Source organism: Furipterus horrens, unplaced genomic scaffold (assembly GCF_987537825.1).
Source record: "Furipterus horrens unplaced genomic scaffold, mFurHor1.1.pri manual_scaffold_4, whole genome shotgun sequence".
In the NCBI taxonomy this organism is placed as follows: Eukaryota; Metazoa; Chordata; class Mammalia; order Chiroptera; family Furipteridae; genus Furipterus; species Furipterus horrens.
Window position 1 is genome coordinate 33884895 of NW_028327174.1, and position 16154 is coordinate 33901048.

General features: G+C 35.0%; 1 protein-coding gene across 3 annotated transcripts in view; it reads right to left on the minus strand.

Moving 5' to 3' along the window:
• The window catches only part of SOX5 (SRY-box transcription factor 5), a 941468-nt gene that overhangs the window by 95497 nt on the left and 829817 nt on the right, over window positions 1-16154 (minus strand). For all 3 annotated transcript variants that reach the window (XM_090275485.1, XM_090275487.1, XM_090275488.1), the window contains one exon: window positions 9030-9115. In XM_090275485.1, the coding sequence (XP_090131611.1) occupies window positions 9030-9115 (86 nt within the window). The remainder of the gene's footprint in view (window positions 1-9029; window positions 9116-16154) is intronic.

The following is a 16154-nucleotide window of genomic DNA, read 5'->3' on the forward strand; positions in this document are numbered from 1 at the left end:
GCCGCAGGAGTTGCCGGTGTTGACTACAACGTCAAACCGCCTTAGGGACTCCGGCTCCGGATTTTCTGTCGGGGTTTACTCCCTTAGCCTTTCCCCTGAAGAGGTATGCCGCAAGGCAGCGGAGGTTTTTTGGAGTCAGAGTTTTCCTTCTCTGATGTGCCCTGACTGGAAGATCGAACCAGCGACACTTAGCTCGCAGGCCGACGCTCAATCCACTGAGCCAAACCAGCCAGGGCAAAATTTTTTCTATATACATTCAATTAACTACAAAGATGTCGGCCCTGTGTTCACCAGTTGGATGTAATGCAATTTACATGTTCCAGTTGCATGCTTTGAGATTTAGCCATACACACAATGAATAATATTCAACAGTTTTCTAGTGCCAACAAACACAGCATTTGTTTCTCTTAAGGGGCACTGGTCTTCATCTGGGCTCTTTAGGCTCAAGATTCTTATTGGCCCTATTCAGGTGGTAACTTTCACTTATGTAAAATTTTACGACTAAGATTGAATTCAAGTTCATAAAACATTCCTTTAATAACTTAAAGGATACTAGTAATATAAACTAAATGGCCATTTAAATTGAAGACAAATTTTAATATAAATGCAATCTATGAATTTGAAGAATATTAGTTGCTCTCTCCTTTTATATATAGCCAAGATTAGAAAAGCAGTTCTGTTTTTCTTGATAAAGTATAAACTGCATACTTCTAACATTTCAATAAATTGGTATTGTTCCTAGTATTATATCTACTGTTGGCCTTGAACCTAGCAATACTCTGATGTATGATAATTAGCCCAGAAACATTTTAGGGTAACCTAACCATGTTTTGATTAAGAGAAGACAGAATGCCATCAAGGAATTGGCATGGCCTGGTGACCAGAAATTTTGGCACTGGCAAATACTCATAATACTTTAGAGTACAACATGCTAAAACTTCAAATACAATTTTGAAGTTTACCACTTATTTGATTGGTCATTACAATAAAAATGTATACTGTGGAAAACCACATGTGTACTGATGTTTTTATTAGTATATATTGATACACCATAAAGTAGCTGGAAACAAGCAAATACAGAAATAGCATGAAAAAGACCCTGCTTGTACTGTCTCCATTGTCCAAATGTCAAACAGCTCCTGGGAACTCTGGGGGTCATAATAGCTATGGATGTAGCTCCTACCAGGTCCTTCCTTAAAGGAGATTCTTGAATGTGGCTGGGTTCTCACTCTAGCCCATATGTGCTTAGAAAAGTCAGAGAAAATGTTGGCTGCACTTTTTCAGGCCTATTTGCATATGTTCTTTAGTATGCAGAATGTCTCTGTATATAATTTAATTGTTGTTGCGTTTTTTGCCTCTATTAATACACATGCAAATGACTCACGCTTGCAGCTGTGCTGTATTAATCATATGTGTGCTTCTGTCTGTCTGCCCTGCAGGCTCAGGGTCGAAGGGAAAGGAAGAGAGGAAATTCATTCTTTTAACCTGCAAGAAAACTCACTCATGCAGACAGAAGTCCAACAGCAAACAGCACTCCAGGGTTGCCACTAAAATGAGGAGCAGTTGATCATTTTTCGCCCCGTATGGAAATGACTATGACCTAAATGTTAAGCTGAATAGTAGAGTATCTAGGTAGGTAAAGATGAATACTTTACAAGTATTTATTCCTTAAGTGATTCCTTCAATAAGAAAGTAAAAGTCTTTACATCTAGACCTCTCGCTATGGTTATTTATTCCTTATTGATTTTCTGGGTGTCTCTCTTGGTAAGGCACAGAAAGCCACAATCAGTCACTTACAGTGCTCTGGGAAATATGGAGCATTTATCTGTGCCCCGTCATAATTATTGACATCCTTCAGGCACTGGCAGGAGGTTGATAAAAAGATGAACTTTGTTTTTTCATCCACATCTACCTTGATGTTACTTTCTATTAGATAAGACACTTAAGCCACTTCCACTGTGATTCCATGTATCTTTGGTAGCTATGACAAGAGATTGATCAGCTGGTATTTTGTATGATTCATTCTCCACCGTGATCACATGTCATCCCTCATTTCCTCTGTCCCAGAAAATGCATATTATTGCTGTCACTGGTTACTGAAGCTGTAGCCCCATGTGATTTAATTGATGACAACTTCTAATGCTGAGTCTTTATTCAAAAAATATTGTTTTAGATTTAAAAATAATCCAGCTGAAACTATTAGATGGTTAATTAATTCAATAAAATTCCTGAATGAGTGTTACTTGCTTATTTTGAATAAAATAAAAATGATTAAAGAAGAATTTGTATCTTCTTTTCCTGTGCTTTTCACTGTTAATTATTGGTCAAAGTCAACATTTTGGCTTCCTATATGCAAAACAGGTGGCAACCATCTTTTGGCCAATACAAATTCAGTAGTTATAAAGTAAGAAATATGTGGATAAATATTTTCTTCTAATTCCAGATTTTAGAAGCCTAGTTAAAAATTAAAAATAACATACTCGTCGGCAGCCATCCGTCTCGAGAGACGATGGTGTAGCTTCTTAAGAGTCTATCTGCACCGCCGAGAATGGCTGTGCAGTCCGACTCGGGAGTGACATGGTATCTGTCTCCTCCCGTGTTGAATCGACATCATGCGATGACGCTGAAGCTACAGAGCCTGGGCAGGGTGATATGGAGGGTCTGCTGTTGCCCATGCAGCAGACCCCCCCCCCCTCTCTTCGCAGCTGAAGGGTCCAAGGGAAAGACGGAGTCGATACAGCTTGGGTTCAGGTGCGCCGCAGGAGTTGCCGGTGTTGACTACAACGTCAAACCGCCTTAGGGACTCTGGCTCCGGATTTTCTGTCGGGGTTTACTCCCTTAGCCCTTCCCCTGAAGAGGTATGCCGCAAGGCAGCAGAGGTTTTTTGGAGTCAGAGTTTTCCTTCTCTGATGTACCCTGACTGGAAGATCGAACCAGCGACACTTAGCTCGCAGGCCGACGCTCAATCCACTGAGCTAAACCAGTTCTAAAAATAACATACTACACTGCAACTATTACTATTACAAAATGCATGATGCCCATCAAGTAAAATGCAAATTAATGACAACAAAGATGAGAAATAAATGTTAGATGGACTGTTGCTATTGTTTGCTTTTATTAATTAGAAATAGACATGCCTACCTCATTTTATGTAGTCACAAAGGTCCAAAAGTTTTAAAGTGTAACTTTATTTTTCTTAAATAAGTATACTAAGTATTTAATATTTAAATGAAGCTGGATTAGGTTTCTATATAAATTAATCCCGCTTTTTTAAAAAGAGACAGTATCAGGAGAACAAATGTCAAAAGCTTCTTTGGCTTTTGGAAGAAAGTTGGAGGAGTGAGAGGAAAGAAAAAAAATAAAGAACGGCGAGTAAGAAAAAGAAGGTAAGTGTAGTGTAAGAGATTGATAATTGGCTACTTACTACTTTTATAATACATCCTTCCATTGTTTAGGAATAATTTACTTTAGTGTTATATTGGCAAGGTGAGCCATATTGAGTCAAAAGTACCTTCAGAGTTCATATACTTATGTATGTTTATGCATTGTCTGTTATGTATGTATTCATATCCATAACAAACAATATAGGGAAAATCAATGTTGCAATGTTTGGTCTTTTTTATTAAATATGAGTTTAAAGGAATTACATACACAAATTGCTACAACACATTCTTTATGGTTATAATAAGATAAAGGAAGCAAAATGCAGGAATGCATGGGGAGATAGAGCTGGAGATTTCTCACATATGTACTGAGAAAGTTCTAATAGGGGCTGAAAAACTGAAAGTTCCCTGGTCTTTAAAGGAATATCACTTGTTCAGGAAATTAATCATATATTTCTTTGTTGTTTTGAATAAAAATGGTTATGACCCTTAGTTTATAAGGGTTTCTTTCATGTTATAATTATGTATTCAGCACCAGCTATTTGCTAAGTATTTTTCTGACCACTTAAGATACATTAATGAATAACATAAAAAAATATAGCATTTCCTGCTCTGGTGGAGCTTAGAAAATATTTGAAACAAACAGACAATAAATAAGGGACATAATAAGTAAGTTATATAGCATGTTTTAGGACAAATAGTGCTATAGAAAGCAGAATAAGGGAAATACAAAGTATGGTATTTTGGGGAGGGTTATCTTATGAGATAAATAGGTTAGATATGAAGGCCTCAGAGAGGTGACATTAGAGCAAGTTCTTGAATGAGGTGAGAGGCAATGGGAAGAGGCTTTCAGGTAGAGGGGCAGCTAATGCAAAACCAAGGTAGGAGCGTGCTTTAGCAAATTGCAGAACAGCACTGAACCTAGTGCAGTTGGAGCAGACTGAGTTAAGCTAGTCTGGACTAAAACCATTATAAAAGTAATTTTTTAAAATACTGTAGTGCCAAACAGGGTACTAAGCATATAGTGTTTTTGTAAGTCTCCTTTCTTTCACTAAATGAGAAATAGTTTTTATTATAAAATTTCAGTGTATATTTTATTGAATTAAATTCAAACTTTAATTTTTTCTTCCATGAACCACCAGTGTTTATGATATTTGTATTTTTGCTATTACCTTTTCTAAAGGATGAAAATAAATTTATATATGAAATTAATAATCAATATTCAGCTTAATTCCAAAATTATAAAGCAGAATAGTTATTGAGAATAATAGATGACTAATTTATTGAAAGTGTAATGCTAGGATTCACTCTTCACATATTCATTTAATATATATTTATTGACTCCATAAATACTTCAAGCACTTGGTTAAGTGCAAATGATAGTCACTGACTTCATAGATTTTGCCATCTGGTAGAGGTGAGAAAGTACGATTTAAAACATATTCCTTAAGAGCTGTGTGAGTGGGGAAATACCATGTGCTCTGGGAACATATAAGAGCTGCATTAATCCAGACTTGGGGACACTGATTTCTTCCCTGAAAAAAAATGATCTTCAAACTTGCAATCTTAGTGATAAGTGGAAGTTGGCTTGGTAAAGATATAGGTGAAGCTCCAGGGAAGAGGAAATAGCACATGTAAAGGTCCAGAGAGGAGAGAGAATTTGATAATACCAGGGTGCCATTTAAGGTCTTTCTGTGGTGAGGAGGGGATGTGATAAGATTTTTCTAAAACCAGAAGAATCATTCTGACTCATCTATAAGTGGAGAGTACATTGAAGGAGGCAAGATGAAGACAGAAAGACCAGTTTAGTGGCTATTGTGGTAAGTTAGCCACACAATTAGGGTAGCCCAACCCAGAAGAGTGACAGTTACAAGGGAAATAAGCAAAGGAAAGAAATAAATGGATTCCTGATGTGTTTAGTAGGTGGAATGAATGAATGGATTACAGAGGAGGAGGAGTTAAGCGTAACTCGTGTTTCCGGGTTGAGTGACAGATGGAATTAAGCTATTTGCAAGACCAGAGAAAGAGCAGGTTGGGGGCAAGGGAAAAAAATGATGAGTTTTATTTTATTCTCAGTTTCTAGTGTCTGTAAATATCCATAGATTTCCTCTGAATATCAAACAAATAGCCAATAAATAGTTGCCTATATGCATATGAAGTTCAGGAAAGACTTAAGATGCAGAAGAGACAAAGATATTTCATTATAAAAGAAATAAATACAAAGGTGCCTATGAAAATGTTAATTTGTATGTTTTATGTACCTAATCCAAATAAGTAATTTTTTTCTGTAAAAAATAAATACACACCAATGCTTAGATTATTTTAACTGCATCAAAAAGTACACAGGTGGTGTTTAAATAAAAGGTATTTTTTATTACATAGTAAATATTTCATTATTTTATCTATGAACAAGAAATAATATTTAGCTAATAAAAGGTGGTTTAATTTAAAACATGTCAATTTGCTCTACTTTTAAAATAATTGTACTTATCATTATTCTTTTTAAAATAAAGATTGTTTATGGGTTTTACTTAACATAATACTATCCTAGAATGACAAATTATATACATAAGATTATTTCAAAAGGAAACACAAATGGCAGGTTAAAGAAGTCAACCATGAGTAAGACTATATTTACAGTGTCCCTTCTTAGACCTAGATATTTTTTAAAAAGAGGCGTGTGTGTGTGCGTGTGTGTGTGTGTATCTTTATAAAGAGGGATGAAATAAAAAAGGCAAAAATTGAAGTAGATAGCTTTTATTATGAATTCTGCTACTTCTTTCAGTACTGCAATTCATAAAAAGTATTTGTATTAGTGCCAATTAATCAGCATTATTGTTATAACTTGATTAGCAGACTACTGAGTTAGCAAATGTTGTAAGAGGGGCAATGTCTCCAAACTATAAAATAATATCACCTGTATTGGGAAAAGCAAATGTAATTGTTTAAAAACCATGAATTTTGGACTCTGTGGCCCAATGTTCTCTTCTTTGTCAAATGGAGATATTAATATATACCACAAAGTAGTATGATAAGAATGAAATGATATAATCCTTGTGAATGCCTTACCAGAGAATCTAGCATAAGAATCTAGAACTGAATCTTTCTTTAATTAATTTTTTATTGATTATGCTATTACAGTTGTTCCAATTTTTCCCTTTTGTCCCTCTCCACCCATCACTCCCCACTCCCTCCAGCATCCCCCACTCCTTTGTTCATGTCCATGGGTCATGCAAGGAAGTTCTTTGGTAACTCCACATATAACTGAAATAGAATCTTAGTAACTGAAAGTGACTTGAAAAGCATATTAAGGGATGGGAAATTGAAATTTAACAGCATATAATTAAAAGCAGAGTTTGGAGAAAATTAAAACTGGCTCATACATTATACTCCACTGAGATGAAACTTCTTAGAAACAGTTTCCCAAGGTTGAGTGAGTGTTGAATAAGAGTTAAAATAAGACTTCTGACTGGCCATTATAGTTAACTTTTCTCTGACCTATGTGAGTAGGTTTGTGGAGAAGAAAAAGAGTTTGGATGGTATTTTAAAGCAAAGAGTTTGGATGCTATTTTAAAGCAAGGGGAGAAGTATTACAGGTCTCTTGTAGCTCTGGGGAAAGCTGAAGTCAAGGTCAGAGATCTGTGAATACAGTGTCAGTAATATGAGTAGAAAGTAAACTGATGTAGGCATCCCAGCAAGGTGAGACTCAATCCACTTCAAAGAAAAGCTAGAGTATCAGCCACGACTAAGTTTGGAATGTGTTTGCATTTGAATACCATTTTTAAATCATGAGCATAAAATGTGTGTGTGTTAACAGTAGCTAATAGTTTACCATGACAAGTTTTAGATTATTAACTTTCTTGTTATACCACAGTGTTGACTTACTGAGAACTTAATTAAAACTTCTATATTAGAAGTAGGGCCAACTGGAATAGCATAAATGGTAAAATACAATAAAACATCTTGTATATTTTAATGGGTACACTGCCACTTATATAGAGGATCCTTATTCTTTTTATAGACTAAGCATGTGTGGTGTCTTTTTTTCTTGTTTTTTGACAAAGAAAAACATTTTATACCTTTACATTTTAAGGGAATCTGCTATTATATCGTAAGGATTGAAATTAAACTTAATTTGTGTCAAATATTCTAATACTATCTCTGTAGGAAAGGAAGTATGGATTGTTGGCTAAGGAAGCTACTTTCTACAAGAATGGCACAATGAACCATGGGGGATGGCTCCAGCTTGCCCTCGCCTCCACTTCCCACTTATCCAAATGGCGAAAGGAAAAGATAACGTCCTACTTGCTTTGAAAACAGACAATCTAAATCTCTAAAGCTCTTATTTTCTCACATTCAAATCTATTACTGGATATTCTTTCCTTTATCTTTAATTCTACCACTCTTTTTAGTTTTACCTATGACAACTACTTTTCCGTACTGTAGAATTTCTAAGATGCCATTTCAGAGCATAAAAAATGTCATGTTACTTTTATCGTCCCTATGGTTCCAACAATTCCCAAGGTATTTCCAGCTCAAAGAAACATACTCACACTGTAGATTTTTTGCAGAAATGGTAAAATAGGAATGACTGTTATTAACCTCTGTGGAACACAATATGTCTCAGTTGGTCCTGTGAGGTTCAGCTAGGTTTTCAAAATCCATCAGGTCTTCTGACAATCCCCTTTGCTGACCAGATGTATCTGTCTCTTGATGCTACAATATAAAACTATAGCATTGACTAAGATCATCTATTATGACAATGCACTCTCATGAATATGAATTAATTGTATTAAGCACAACTCCTTTATATCTGGCTTCACAGGCAAAGAAAAATATAAAACTTCTTGAAAGGGGAGATTAATCTTATTATTAGGTGATCTGTTATTCCTATTAATGGAATAATTATAAAGGCCATAATAACAGAAAGTAGGGAAGATTTCGTAGGATGCTGATTCAAAGATTTAAGTAGTTAATGAAAATGCCTTTTATGTACTTTTATTGATATTGTTTCCAACCCCAGAGACCAAGTTTCCAAAAAATCACTTGGTTGTCTAGTAAGGTTATCTCTGATATTCTTGGTTAGATAAGTATGCTGCAGGGATAAAAGGTCTTCATTGGGATGTCTGGATAAAGTCATGTTCACTTAGGAACCTGCTTATTCGGTCTGCTTACCTTTACTTGCCTAACAGCTTGCATTCAGGGAAATAAAGAGATCTATAGAGTGCTTCAGTAATACTCCTGGGCACCTTGAACAATTTCAAATCTAATTTGGTTAAGTTGCCTTGATCCATAAGTACCTGGTTGAATACCTTTTGTAGGTTTTTTGTTCTATGAATCTTAATGAGGACCATTCTGTGACAAAATTATGGCACGTGGTAATCAAAGCAAAACTACAGCTCGTTTTGTTAAATCATACCAGGCAATTAAAACAATGACAATAAGCTATCTTTAGTCCAGAAAACAGGGCTAAAAATTAAAAGAATCAACATCTCAACTTTTGGTTGAGGATCAGCACAAATAAATTCAAAAACAAGAGCATGCGAGACAAATATCACGGGTCGTTTTTATTTTGCTTCAACAGGGTAATAGCTGTGTTCAGTATTTACTTAACCTTTGTGTCCCGTGTATTGTCTCCCGACTTACCTGCAGTTGGAGTGGGCCTAAGCCTGGTGTTGCTGCGGCAGCAGCTGCCATGGTAGTTGGGATCAGCTGAACAGGGTAAGGGTCACCTAAGTAAGAGAATAATAGAGGCGTCAGCACCTTTTATCTGCTCTCCACCTGCAAATTAAACTCATGCATTCACTCTTTCCAAAAGCCTTCTTTTGTGTGCCTTGCTGAGGCCTAATGAAAAGCTCTATTGTGCAGCCTTTTACTAACACTCTTTTCACAATTCTGGCTGAGAGAGGAATGGGAATAAAAGGCACAAGCAATTAAGGCGGAAACCTCATCCTTTTTTCATGATGTATTTAGAAAAATGGGAGGAAAAAGTGCACATTGATCAGAGGGCTGCACTTTATAATACACACACATACACACCTGACAATCTTGATATGAGCACAGCAACTCCACAGCAAATTTAAAATGCTGTTATAATAGGAACGTAACAAACTTAATGGCATTTTAACAAACTAAACTCTAAAGATTTAAGCCAGTAGCTTACCTTTTGAATGCTATGATTCAAGTAACCACTTATATAATGTCTTGTGGACAAATTTATAATAAAGAAAACATTAATGAGCTTTTTAAGTTATATAAAATATTGGTACGTTTATTATTTCAGAAACAAATGTTTATAAAAATATAAAGAAAATAGAAAATAGATGGTTTCTTCCCAAAAGATTTCTATGTGTGAGGCTATCTAAAAATTAAATCTTAGTAATTTAAAATCAATCTTAAAGTTTTGATATATACAACCCATGAACAGATAGACACACACATAAACATATACACACATAAACAAGATTATAATGTATATTTTTTATGTAAAAAGACTTTTTCCACTTAGTAAAGAGATGCAACAGACTTTTTGAATAGGGCCCAGATATGTACATTATTAGTACTTAAAACATAATCACAGCAAATAATAGAAAATAATAACTATAAAAACAGTTATATAGTATATAAAACATGTTTTAAAAATATAATTTGTGAAAAATGTGTTAAAAATATAACGGACAATAACTGTTAATATATTCATTTCAAAAATATTCATTGAATACCTGCTCTGTTGTTAAGTATTGCTCTTGATACTATATATACCACTTTAAAGAAGACTAATATGCACAGGTGTATTTATTAGGAATTTAATAAAGCTTATCTTTTGGGGTTCTGGGGAGGGCCCCTAGAAGTATTCATAGGGTCATAAGTTTTTATATTTTTCAGCTTCTTTAATTTTTTTACTTTGTTGGAATTTCTTTTTATAAGTGAATATTCAAACTTCACTTAAGTATTTATGTATATATTTCTCATATTTTTATACTTAAAGAGCCCCCCCCTTATATGTTTCAGGCTTCAAAATACCAATATCTGAATTTATTTTTGCTGAGCTGACTTTCCCAAATCTTAGAGCTTAATGGAAGAAAATGATAAAGATAATTCAAAAGAAAAAGATAAAGACAAGTATAAAATATAATGACTGTTAAGGAAGAATATAACACTATAGACTGCATTGCAAGTGAAAGCCAGCCAGGGAAGGAAGGGAGGCAAAAGCACTCCAAGAAGGGAAAAAATTTTCATGACTCAAATTCAAATGGGAGGGTTTTATCATAGCCCAATCACCGAATTACTGAAGTTCAGGTGAAGTAGATATAAGTGGGGATAGAGAGAGAATCGGGGGCCATATTATGTATGGTTTTATAAACAATTTCAAATAATCTAAACTTTATCCTATAGAATAAAAGACAGCATAAGCATGGAAAAAAGAGTGGCTGAGTAAAATCTTTGAGCTAGCGGTAGGAAGATGCAGAACTCTGTATGTAATACGTAGTAATGGTCTGGACCAGGGTGATGATGTTGGGATGGAGGATGGGAAAAGTCAAGTGATATTTAGGAGGCAGAACAGTCAAGATTTAGTGATTGTTTATAATGAGAGAAAGAGAAAACTCAAGGGTGACTTGCCAGGGTTTTGACCTGAACAGGTCATTGTACAGTGGTACTATTTGTTGTTGGGTTTTCAAACATGGATAAGAAGCAGGAGTACCAGTTTGGTTGGTTAGGGGGAAAGGCAAGGGAAGGAAGGAGGGAGAAATAGTTCAGATTTGAATATTTAAGCTTGACATTACTATTAGATATCCAAGTAGAAGTGTTCATTGAGGAACTTGATAGACATTAAACATGTCAGGATTTTAGGGGAGAAATCCACAGAAGAGACCTACATTTGAGAGTGATCAGCATATATCTGGGATTTAATGCTATAAGCCTTCATGAGACCATTTTGGAGTTAATTAAAAACAAAAAACAAAAATCGGAGGTCCAAGAATTGATTAAATTGTGGGATATACTACATTTATAGTCAGGGATAGGCAGCTAGCAGAAAAACTGAGAAGAAATGTAAATTTGGTGTTCCAGAAAGCAAGTCAAGAAAGATATCCGAAAAGAGTGATCAGTTTTTTTCAAATGCTGAATTTAGTAAGGTGGAAGGCAGTGGGGAAGCCAAAGGGCAGTATAAGTGGAGCGGGTGGCAAGAAAAGCTAACTGGGGTGGGAATGATTGAAATTAAGAAACTGGAGGCAGAAAGTGTAGATCTTTGTTTGCTGAAAGAGACTCATTGAAGAGCAGTGCCCAGGAGTCGCTTAGAAATACAGAATTTTAGACCCTGCCCCAAGTCTCCTGTGGCAGGCAGCCTCTAAGATGGAAACTCCAAGGAGTCCCACTTGCTGGCAATGCCTGTGTGTGTAACCCCTTCCTCTTGAACAGAAGACAAATGTGTTGAGATGCTACTTTTGAGATTAGGTTACATAATGTCTCTGGCTCCTTTTGGCCTCCCCTCCCCCATCTCTACCTTCTCTCTGTTGTGCAGCAAACAGCTATGTTGTGAGGTGCTCTACAGAGAGACTCACATAGCAAAGGATTACTGTCGTTGGCCAATAGCAAGCCAAAACAGAGGCCAACGGCCAAAGGAGGGAGCTTGGAAGAGAACTCCACTCCAAGGAAGCCTCAAGATGATCCAGTCCAGGCCAACACCTTGACTGCAGGTATGTGAAAGATCCTGAGCCAGGGGTACCCAGTATGGCTGTGTACAAATAAATGTTTGTTGTTTTAAGCCACTACGTTTTAAGATAACTTATTAAAGAAGCAAGCATATATGCTCTGAATCAGAATTTAAATTTTAACAAGAGCCCCACAAGATGTGTATTCATTTGAGAAGTACCGAAATAAACAATTGTGCTGCAGTGTTTCACAGCAGCTAGTGAAGGATGTATGCTCAAAGAAACTTTATTTAAAACGTATGTGCTTGTTAAAATTATAGCAGGCTTGTACACCAATGAGAAAGATCCAGTAAACAGGGGGAAAAAATCAATGATGAGGGGGCACAGTTGATATTACATTATAAGAATTTACTTATAATTTGGTATTTTTAATATTTAACCTAGAAAACACTTATCATATTTCATCAAGTAGAGGGAATTTTGAATGTTTAAATGCTGAATTTGTATTTATGCAACCTTAAAATAATAAATATTATAATTGACAATTTAAATACTTCAAACTATGTAATTCATTTATATTCTTCATTTAATGAATATACTAAAATTAACTATAGTGAAAGTACAGAAGCTTTGGTGCTCTTCACAATGATTGTTTCATTTTATTTAACTTACTTTTCCCTTTTGTGAATTAATAAATTAATAAGCACTTATAACATCTACCATGTGACCAGAAATTTGCTTGGCACTGTGGGAGACAAAAACAATAAAACAAAACAAAATAAAACTTAGTTTTGGTAACACATCTCTATTTTCTAATTAAGTGTCTATTTGAGTAGTACTGCCAATCAGGGAGCATTTAGGACTGAAGGGAAATCTATTCCTTTCAGAGAACAAAGGTAAAAATAAGAGTGAGCTTAGCCTTTAAAAATTTGCAGGTGGAGGGGAGGAGGGATGTTTCGGGTAGGGTGAAATGTGTCCAAGATTGACTATGACATGCTGAAGGAATGGAGAGAAAACTAGATTAATTGATAGGTGATAATATGGAGTGAAGAAACTGAAAGCAGGAAGTTGGAAAACTTTTCATACTTTAGACTTGAGGATATTTGGACATGAAAAAGCAATGAATATGAAATGAAGTTTTAACAAGTGCCATTAAAGAAGTTAGTTAGTAGGAGGTCTTAAACATGATACTGGAACCCAGGGACAAAAACTTACTCATAAATTTGGATTGATAGCAAACACCTGCAGTGGTGTGTTGAACACTTGCAAATTACTAGCATCTACTTGTTAATAACAAATTGAGTATTATGCATACATTTGGAGCACATTTTAGTTAAAATCTAGGCTATTCCATAACATTAAAATGCATATATTAGAATCTTATCTTTTTTCATTTTTAAAGTTCATTAATGTGTACTAATATAATAAATATAATTTTCTTTCCGTTGGATGTGTGTGTGTGTGCGCGCGCACGCGTGCATGTGTATGTGTGTGGGTGTGTGTGTGTAACTCTTGAATGACACAGGTTTGAACTGCACTGGTCTACTTATCTGTGGATTTTTTCTGTACGCACCTCACTGTTCTTGACCTATAGCTGGGAGTCAGCAGATGCAAAGGGCTGACTGTATACTGATCTACATCATATTATATAGTAAATTTGAGCACCTGCAGATTCTGGTATCTATGACAGGTCCTGAAACCCATCCCTTGTGGATACCAAGGTAAATTAAATTTTAGGGAAGTCAAAAGTTATATGCAACTTTTCAATAGCACAGGGGTCAGTGGCCCTAACCCCTGCTTTGTTCACAGCCAACTTGTATGTGTGTATGTATTTATATACATGTTATATTTCATGTGTGCATAAATTTACATATACATGTGTAACATTTATACAAGCTTAATAATTATATATGTATATATAGATGGCTAAATTATGTTCCCCTCAAAATTTATATGTTTAAGTTCTAACCCTCAGTACCTCAGAAAGTTGCTATATTTGGAGATAGGGTCTTTAAGACATAATTAAGGTACATGAGGTCGTGTGTGGGTTCTAATCCGATATGGTTGCTTTCTCTATCAGAAGAAGAGATGAGAACACAAACGAGACAGACAGGGGGACAACCATGTGAAGACAGAGAGAAAGCCTGCCATCAATAAGACAAGGAAAGAGGCCTCAGAATGAAATTTACCCTTTAGACACCTTGATCTGGGACTTCCAGGTTCCAAAACTGTGAGAAAATAAATTTTGTGGTTTGATCCAACACAGTATTTTGTTACAGCAGCCCTCGCTAAGTAATATGAAATATTTCTCATAAAAAGCCACATATCAATGTTTTAAGTTGGCCAAAAAGGTCATTTAGTTTTTTTTCTGTAGGATGGCTCTAGCAGTGTGTTTAGTTGTCTTTAACCTCATTTGAAACGATTTTGTTAGATTGTATTTGACAGCTGTCATATCAGCCTGCATTTTAAAAAACCTTACCAAAATTGGTGAATTTTTGTGCAACAATTTTAATATTGAAAATGGGAGAAGATATGCAACATTTTCAGTGTATTCTGCTTTATTATTTCAAGAAAGGTAAAAATGCAACCGAAACTAAAACAAACAAACAAACAAACAAACAAAAGATTTGTGTAGTGTATGGAGAGGGTTCTATGACTGACAGAACGTGTCCAAAGTGGTTTGTGAAGTTTCTTGGTACTATAGATATTTTGTCCAAGTAATTCTTTACTGTGGACCTGTTTTGTGCTTTGGAAGATATTTAACAGCACTCCTGGCCTCTACCCTCTAGAAGCCAATAGTGAGAGATAGCTGATATACTCAGAATATCCAAATCAATAAAGTTATTGGTGAAAATGGAAAATGTGTTTTGCATTTTATAGAAAAAACTAAACAAAGTTTTTGGCCAACCCTATATTTGATGTTTAAGTGAATTGGAGAAAACAAAAGACTGGCAGTGGAATTTAAAAAGGCTACTATAACTATATTATATCTGTAATTGTATACAGTTTCCAAGACATAAATACATAATCACAGGCAAAATATATAATTTCCAAAGGTTTGTGTCTAATGTACCGCATAGAGCAACCACCTCCAGCCTACATACAAGCAGACATAACTTGAAGCATGTCTACCTTACAACCAATTTTTCAGTTCTAAAATATCCAGTTTGATAGAAATTTGCTCCAAGTTACTAAGTAAATACAAATACAACAATTGTGAAAATGGCCAACATAAATACTCAAGCCTTAATAAATTTCAAAATATGTTACATGCATGTGTTGGTATTCTAAAGTGGACAATAAGAATCTATAAAACTTTAGAAACAAGGTCAAGGGTAGTTTTTAATGGGAAAAGAAAAATTCAGAAATTGTTGAGGAAAATCTTTTATTGAAGTAAATAATGTCATCTATTTGTGGCATCCCTCAATTAACTGTACTACAAAACGTTACAACAGGTTTATTTTGTAAATACTGCATGAGGTACTTATTTTGTCAAAATTAGATAATGGAAAATTCTGACTTTTAAAGTTCAACTGTGTGTAAGTTATTCAAATTGACTTTCAACTAGTTAAAAGCAATTACTTTTACTCTTTCCTAGGTTTTAACCATTTGAACAGTTTTTCCCTAAGCTTTTCCAAAGTTAATTTGCTTCTTATTTCAAAGCCAAGTATGGAAAATTCTAGCTCAAATCTAAAGTTTTTCAAAGAGTTGAAAAATATATTGCGGCATGTTAGTCAATTGTTTTCAGAATACTAGCTACCTTACAATAGATATCTATTGATACAAATGATATAGCTAAAATTTAATAACTCAACCCTTCAGGAAGTATGTTAATTGCATTAATATTAAATTAATAAACATTTAGATAATAATTATCTCCAGCAACACTATGAAAAATTCATTTCCATGCTATAAAGCACAGAGTAAGAAAAACATTTTCCAGCCTGTTTATTTACGCTGAGGAAGATTGTTAAAAGCAATTATGTTTTTACCTTGGGTCAAAGACATCCCCCCGACACACACACATCCTCTCATCCACTGAACTAATGTAAAAGTTCTGGAAAGTGTCTGGAATTATTTTAATTGAAATAAGGAGACTCTTTCCCTTATTAGCCTTCCA